The 8,160-nt window shown below is 49.0% G+C and overlaps 1 protein-coding gene across 1 annotated transcript; it reads left to right on the plus strand.

Annotated features, from left to right (window-relative positions):
* The first annotated feature begins 107 nt into the window (after window positions 1-107).
* On the plus strand, window positions 108-8,048 carry EARS2 (glutamyl-tRNA synthetase 2, mitochondrial). Its single transcript, XM_009286630.2, has 8 exons — window positions 108-261; window positions 1,239-1,428; window positions 1,717-2,189; window positions 3,032-3,140; window positions 3,682-3,835; window positions 5,057-5,187; window positions 6,587-6,722; window positions 7,328-8,048. Exons 1-8 carry the CDS (start codon window positions 246-248, stop codon window positions 7,409-7,411), a joined length of 1,293 nt encoding a protein of 430 aa, XP_009284905.2. The 5' UTR covers window positions 108-245; the 3' UTR covers window positions 7,412-8,048.
* The last annotated feature ends 112 nt before the right edge of the window (window positions 8,049-8,160 follow it).

Consider the following 8,160-nt stretch of genomic DNA (forward strand, 5'->3'; position numbering starts at 1 on the left):
GCCGGCTCCCCTCGCAGGTGGCGCTGCCCTGCCGGCTCCTGTTCGAGAATCTCTCTGTTGGGCCTCAGTTATGACGCATCGCCTCTGGTCTCCCCGTGGTAACAGGTTTTCTGCATTTGGGTGGCCTTCGGACTGCTCTCTACAATTACATTTTTGCCAAAAGCCACCAAGGGACCTTTATTTTGAGGGTGGAGGACACGGATCAAAATCGAGTGGTGCCTGGAGCTGCAGAAGGAATAGAAGATATGCTGGATTGGGCAGGTATTTACAGACACCTTTCATTTTTTTACTTACTGAAAGATTCTCCTCTTTTTAGAGATTAACGGCACCCAGATTGAGAGTATTTTCCATGACAGCAAGCTGTGCAGCGCTTCAGATGATGAATTAGTTGACACGTACTCATTTCTACAGCTAGGCATCAGGAAAGTCCTACTGGAAGTATGTTTTATAGCAGAAATAACTGGTTAGGCTTGGTTTCTTTCGGCTGTGTTGTCTGACACGCAGAAAGGTCCAAATTTGTGGAAGTGGCCCACTGTGCCGTTGTGCACGAGAGACACGATGGGAAGGTCAGAAGTTGGAGCTCACGGACCTCGCTGTAAATTGATGAATTGTTTATTTATTTATTTACAGAGTATTTGCTAAAGGGGATCTGGAGGTGTCAGTTTTCATTTTGAATCCTCTGCTGCTTTTTGAGCTTAAGAACTGGAAGTGAGGGTGATTTTAGAATACAGAATTGTGATAAAGTTAGAGCCGGATCCCACAGATGCTGCCATTAATGGGTAGGTAAACTACAAGGGACTAGGACTTTGCTGTTGAGTAATAACTTTGGGGTAGGTAAAACGACTGGCTAAGGTCTCAACTGTATTTTGGTGGTATGAGTGTTCTTTCCTATAAAAAGGGAGGATGCTACTTTGTATGTGTACGCCTGACTGCGTTTCGCTCCAAGTAGCGTATCGGAGCCACTCAGCTGTTCACTCGGTTCTGGTGGGTTTTTCTGCTCGTTGCTTCACACACAATACTCTAAATTCCGAAGGTGCTGGCTGCTGTTTATCTTCCGAGTCCAGGGGAATCCGACTCCTGTGCTAGACGGATGCCGTTAGCTGGCTGCCCTGGCGCAGAAACCATCTTTGGACGCTCTCCAGACCCTTGCTGTTTCATCTTCATTCAGTGTGCGCTGATGGTGGGTTCCGCTCTGCCTTTTTGCAGGCTTTCTAAGTCCTGTCATACTGATATTTCAGGTATTCCCCCTGATGAGAGTCCTCGCCGCGGTGGTTCCTTTGGACCCTACCAGCAGTCACACAGACTTGACCTTTACAGGAGAGCCATCGACGAGCTTTTGGAGAGAGGCGCGGCGTACCGCTGCTTTTGCACCCCTCAGCGCCTGGAATTGCTGAAGAAGGAGGCTTTGCGGAGCCAGCAGACCCCGCGGTAGGGGTTCCTTGTCCCCTGGGTGGTTCTCTGTGCTGCACGCTTGCAAGAACTTTCGACAACGTGCGCGGCAATAGGGTTTCCCGGGGAGAGAGAAGCCAGTGTAACCCTTAGGGGGTGACCTCCAGGCTTAGGGGAGTGACCTCCAGAGGTGAGGTAGTTTGACTGGACACGTGGTGGGCAGGTTACAGCTAAAATTCAGGGATCAGTTTAGAGTTTTGGGAATGTAAAACTGGCTGATGGGGTTGGCCTGTATTGAACCGAGACCTTCGTTCTCCTTTCTCAAAGGTATGACAACCGGTGTCGGCACCTGACGCCCACAGAAGTGTCTGAGAAGCTGTCACAGGGCCTTGACTGGGTGGTCCGCTTCCGGCTGGAGAAGGGGGTTGAACCCTTTCGGGACCTGGTCTATGGCTGGAACAAGCATGAAGTGGCTGACGTGGAAGGCGACCCAGTGATTCTCAAGGGGGATGGCTTCCCCACTTACCACCTGGCAAACGTGGTGGATGACCATTACATGGGCATCAGCCACGTTCTGCGGGGAACCGAGTGGCTTACTTCAACGTCCAAGCACCTCCTTCTCTACAAAGCCTTTGGCTGGGATCCCCCTCAGTTTGGTCACCTCCCGCTGCTTCTGAACAGAGACGGTGGCAAGCTGTCGAAAAGGCAGGGGGACATCTTTCTGGAGCGTTTTGCTCGGGACGGCTACTTGCCAGAGGCTCTGCTGGACATCATAACCAACTGTGGCTCTGGATTCGCAGGTAACAACAACAGGCTCGGTACTTGCTAGGAGACTTCTTGATGCTGACTTTGGGGAACGGGTTAGGTTTATGTTAATAGCTGAGAACTTTGGCAGTGTTTGAAGGGATCAGGAAATAGGTGTCCGGCGACCAATCTGTTACTGAAATGCCACCAGGGCTTCTGCAGAGCTCCTGTGAAAGACTGGGTGGTGTGCTGGAATGGTGGGAATCTTTCTGCCTCTGTGCAGCCATTTAAATTGAGTCTGATGCTTAATGGGTTCCCACTTAGGAACACATTCATCTCAAGGTGAAGAAACTGTCTGTGAACTCTTGGGAAAACTTGTATTCTATGGTTAATAATTGCAGTGTCGTGTATTACATCTGTCACACTTCTCGTTTAACCTGAAAGACCATGAGAAGTTGAGTCAGTGACTCCTTTTGTTGCTCTTGCTGTGTGGGGATCACAAATTAACTTGTGTTTTGGGAACTCTGCTTGGGAATGAAACCTTTCCTGGGCAGTGGAGCCTCCTGGCCGAGTGTTACTTGTTTTTGGCTGACTGATGCAAGGGGTGTTCCACTGAAGAGCCAAGCAGAACGTCCCCGTGTCCAGTTCCTCACCAGTAGTTAGCAGAGCCTGCTCTTAGGGAGAGGGCAGCTTCCTGTGCCTGCCTGCTACAAGTTCCCTCCTGCTTGCTGGGTTGCGTCCCTGTTAGCACTGCGAAAAGTGGCTCTCCTGTGTCCCTTCTTCCTTGGGTGTGCTGCTGTCCCGGCCCTGCGCCCGAGGCTTGCAATGAAACGCAGTGACACTAGTTCTCTGCAGGAGAGCGGACGTGTATTATGCCCTTGTTGGGTTATTTTTGCAGAGAAACAGATGGGGAGGACTTTGGAGGAGCTGATCGCGCAGTTTGAAATAGGCAGAATTACAACCCATTCTGCCCTCCTGGATCTTGAAAAGCTCCCAGAATTCAACAGGTATGAATATCAGTGGTAACTTCAAAACGTAGCAGTCTGTACATCAGTGAGAATTTATTCCTAGCACTTGGCTTTGTCTGGCAATTTTGTTTATTGGATCAAGCATGGTCCCAAGCACAGCAGCTTTTTTGCTGCGCTACAGCGAAGTATAAGTTTCTGCTTACACCATTCCTGTCTCCTCGCCCGTCCTGTGCTTGGACGCTGGTGTCGGGCACGCTGTAAAAACCTGGGCAGATGGTGTGTAGCTAGGAGGACGCAAGGTCTTAAGTTTAGATTCAAAATAACGTCTAAAAAGAGGCAACGCTTCCAGAGGGTACTTCTGCAAGTTCACTCGTGTGCTACGGGGATGTTGTGCTGCTGAGAGTTACCACATCTTTTGTTCGCTGTGGTGCATTAGCACTTAAGGCTTTGTTGTAGAATGTCTGTCTGGGGTTTAATGTTGCTTTTCTAACAGTTTTAATTGGTAAATGTTTTGAGGCTGGGATGATTAGATCCAATCTAACCCAAAGCAGTCCAAAAGCAGTTTTCTTCTTTGTTACAGGATTCACCTTGCCCGTCATATTGAGAATGAAGGGCTGCGACAGAAGCTAATTAGAGAGTTGCAGTTGCTGGTGGAGCACGTCTATGGGGATCAACAAGTGGATCAAGAGGTTCTAGAAAAGGAGTATGTGGAGCGAGTCCTCCTGCTGAGAAAAGTATGAGCAGTGATAGCATTGTGTCACCATTTTGGGGAGCTGAGGTTTTGTGGGATTCCTGGATGAAGACTCAGCTGAGTCCTGGGCACTGCTTTCATCTGAGCTCTGAAGCTCCACAGCCTGCAAGTGGCTGTCGCTGCCAGCTCAAGTGATCGCGTGCATGCTGACTGCCAAAATCTGATGATATAGTTAGCTGACCTGTAGGAATGGGCATGCTGAGTGTCTTGGCGGTCTTTGCAGAGTCGTAAGCTCTCGGGCAGAGAGCTCCCTTGGCAGAGGGAGGACGTGTCCCTGCCGTGGAAGCAAATCATGGAATTGTAGCATTGTCTTTGGAAGGCCTCTCTGATTCACGCTCAGAGCAGGACTGTCAGTAGTGCTGGATCAGGTCAGCTGTGGCTTTGTCTAGATGAGTGTTGAAAACCTCCAAGCTGCGCTTCTCCTCCTGTAGCCCAGGATGCAGCTGGCTTGCGGTGGGGAGGTCCAGCACCCAGGGCCCCTTGTGCCAGGAGACTGCTCACCTCTAGCTTTTGCTGACTGGGCAGCGTAAGGTGCTTCTGCTTTGCCGCTGCTTCATGCTTTGCTAGCAAAGTCAAAGCAACCTCTTTGCAGAGGTGGATGAAGCTCTCGGTGGTTAAACTAGTGGGGTTTGGGCGTTGGGAGCCCTGGTCTTGGTTGAGTGGCAGAGTGCCGGCTGTGAAGGGGACAGAAGATACTGTGGCTCTTCCCAATGCCAGGAAGGAGGATGAGCCCAGCTGTTTCCCAGTCTGCCCCTGGGATGCTACTGTGGTATCTGGGGACTTCCCTGTGAAAAATAAAGCCTTCTTTATAAGGGCAGGAAGAGATCCGACTGTTCCAGCATGAAGGCTGCACTGTGGCAGCGGGACGGTGACTCATGTGACTTCCCCCCACTGTCTCTTGAAAGGCGGCAGATGAACGTGGCGAGCCACTTCCCTGGACTAACTCTGAGTCAGCCTGCACGCGGCTCTGCAGCACGGGTACAGCCGCGGCCCTTTGGGCTCCACCTGTGTCCCTGCTCACACCAGGTGGTTATGGGTGTGAAAACCTCAGCTGCCTAAATGTCAGTGATTCGCGTTTCCTCTGAGCAGTACGGAGTACGAGGCAGTGGTGTGTTTGGACCCTGTTTGCGAAGTCCAGACAGGATGCGTTTGCTCCCCCCCCAGCTTAACCCTCAGCCTTGACAGCTTTGCTTTTTTTCTCCAGGGTCACATAAGCCTCCTGAAGAACCTGGTGTCATCTGATTATTCTTACTTATGGGTTAGGCCCTCGGTATCCCGAGAGCAGCTACAAACTATTTCTGGAGAAGTAGATGAAATAGGAAAACTAGTCTTAGGGTAAGTGTCTCTTCCCAGCTCTGTACACACCCACCTGCCCGCCCCAGAGCATTGCTCTTGGCTGCTGTATTGATGTTGGACATGCTCACAGTTCTTACTTAATTTGCTTTACTTTGGAACGTGCTGTAGTTGATAACTAGTGAGAAATTCTGTGGTTTTAATTGAAAAGCAGCGTGCCAGCGGGAAAGCTCACATCGGTGCTCTCAAGCAAGAATTGTCACGTCTGGGTTTAGTAAAGCACCAAGCACAGCGGAGTTTGTGTGCCAGCAGGCGCTAATGAAGCAGCAGTGTTAGCAGGGGTTTCCCATGCCACCTGATCTCCTGTGCTTTTGTCTGCTGAAGCATCAAACTGGATAAGTGCAAGGTGGTTTTGGTCCACGTGTGTTCAGATTATGTAACGAGGTTTCTGGGTCTCTGGAATGAACCCGGTTCGTGTCCAGCCGGAATCACCGTCACTTCTGAAGCGTTCGTCCCTGGGGAGCTTTTCCTGCTTCCATTCCTTTGTCTCTAGCTAGCAGTCTGCAGTTCTGTCCGCTCGGGAACATCGCCGGGATTGCAGACAATCTGCCCAGTCTAGGACCTTCCTTCTACGCCAGTGGGTTTTGTGGGGTTTTGCCAACGAGTTTCACTGCTGCCCCATGCCCCTCTGCTACGCCACGCCTTGCAGCTAGGCGGGGTGGTACGTCCGTCACCTTTCCAGTTCAGATCTCGCCTCTGGACTAAAATGAGCCCTGAAAAACAGTTTTGGGAGTAATTAAGGTGGCAGTATCTGCAAATTGAGCTATTATTTCCAGCTATCTGTAGAGCTGGTTGCCCTCAGTCATTTGTCACAGCTGAGTGGTAACTGAATCCAAGTGATGGTAATTTAAATGTCAGAATACTCGCTATCCGGGAGGGACAATAGTACTGCTACCTACAGCCGAGTAGTAGCAGCGATGGTTCCTGCATCTCTAAAAATCATATTGTTAAAAAGGAAATCAGAATTACTGCTTTTGCTGTGGTTTTCCAGGTCCTTGGCATAATTTTGTGATTTAAGCTTGATGCTTGCTTTTCTGAACGAACTCTGCTTCTGGTGCTGTTGAAATAAAGGTATGGTTTCACAAAGCGGAGTCTTAGCAGCAGTATCGAGGTAAAGCAGTCCCACCTGCCAGCCTAGGAGGGTACCCGTGTACACGACCAACGCTGCAGTGAGCAGAGGGAGTGCCCTGGCACAGGGCAGGAGTGAAAGGCAGGAAAGTTTACCTTGAACTGCTGCTGTTGCCAGGAGATTTTGCAAAACCAGTCTGAGGTAGCTGGCCGTCTGAGGTAGCTGGCAGTCATCGAAGTCGGTAGTCATTTCTGGGTAAGAATCCTGTGTTTTGTACGTCCCCAGATTTTAAGGACATCTTTTTTCCTAAAGGCTCATGACAAGGCAGGCAGCTGTTTTGGCTGTGGAGGAGTTGAACAAAGATCTGAGAAGCCTCCAGAAACAAACCAAAGAGACTAAGTACAGCAGCATGATGAAGCTCCTTCGCTTGGCTCTCAGTGGGCAGCAGGTAAAAAATAAAAATTCTGAGACTGGGACCTTCTTTTTTTTTTTTTTTTTTTTTTTAACAGCTATCATCTCTCTGATAGCAAGATACTGGTATTTGGACGTCTTGCAAGAATTGACATCAGTTTCTGTTATGACCGAATGTACCGATATACAGCAATTCTGGAAGAAAAGGTTGTTGTGAAAGTTTCAGAAAGGCAGAAGTTGTCAAAGCATGAATATGCTGGTCACAAATCTGAAGTTAGAAAAAGCTCTGGACCAGCTGTAGGGAGCGTTGGCAAGGTTGTAGGTTTTGGGCAAAACTGGAATTTTATGTGCAATCTGCTTTTACAAAGTTCAAAAACAAGTTTTACAAAAGTTCTTCAAAGCCTTACCCTGGCTTAGGCTCTGGCATCAATCCTTCTGGGTCAGTTTGATCATTCTTAGCATTTTACTTCAGGAGGAAAAAAAAAACCCAACCCTTGTTTTGAGATTGCTAATAAAACCCCTACCCTTGGTCTAACAGCAATCTGATAGCTAATCAGTCTACCATTTCCGCCATGATGATGCATAAACACATCTGAAAAGTGTAAGTTTCCATTTGTACAATGACTTCTTATGTGTTTTCAGCATGGACCGAGTGTTGCTGAGATGATGGTGACTTTGGGACCCAAAGAAGTGTGTGGAAGAATACACAAAGCACTATCTAGCTAATACGAGACAGAAACGACACCGACAGCCAGCCCATGGACTCAGATGGTGTAGGCAGCACGTGTCATTGTCCTAGACCTGTATTTTTTGATCTCAGCGTGATTATCCTTGATCAGATGAGCTGGGCTTTAGACCAGGCAGGTGTCACCATGATGTTTCCAGGTCTGTATGTATCTGCACCAAGCATAAGCCAGTTTGTCTGGGAGAGGAACCGAATACAGATTTAGGTCCGTCCTTCTGCTTTCATCTTGTGCAAATAGCCTGGTTTCTAGGTTGGGAGAAAGAGACTTGTATCAGCATTTAAATTCAGACCACGTGGACAGAAAGTAATGCTATTTCTGATATCAGCACAGCTCGTCTCAAGCAATCGGTCTCTTTTTGGAGAGGGCCTCGCAATCAGGGTACCTACAGCTACAACTACACAGGTCCCCAAGAAATACCATGAGGAGGGTATTTTCACATATATATATATAAAAAAAAATATATAATGTGTATACTATAGCTGCTGCCCTCTTATCTGCCCCGGTGCCTTGCCAGGCTGAGCTGCTCGGAGAGGGGGACTCTCCTCCCTGTATAACTGTGTCACGCGTGTGGTTCTGCTAAAAATATCCCTGACCAGGAGATTGGGATGTTTTTTCCTCTTTTGGGTGATGACCTTTAATTATTAAATTAATGTGGTGACTTTTGATTCCGTTCTCGCCAATGCGTGCTCGCTCTGCACGCCAGCGAGGGGAGGAGCAGCCGGAGGGGGG

Source organism: Aptenodytes forsteri, unplaced genomic scaffold, assembly GCF_000699145.1.
Source record: "Aptenodytes forsteri isolate BGI_AS27 unplaced genomic scaffold, ASM69914v1 Scaffold55, whole genome shotgun sequence".
NCBI classification, from domain to species: domain Eukaryota; kingdom Metazoa; phylum Chordata; class Aves; order Sphenisciformes; family Spheniscidae; genus Aptenodytes; species Aptenodytes forsteri.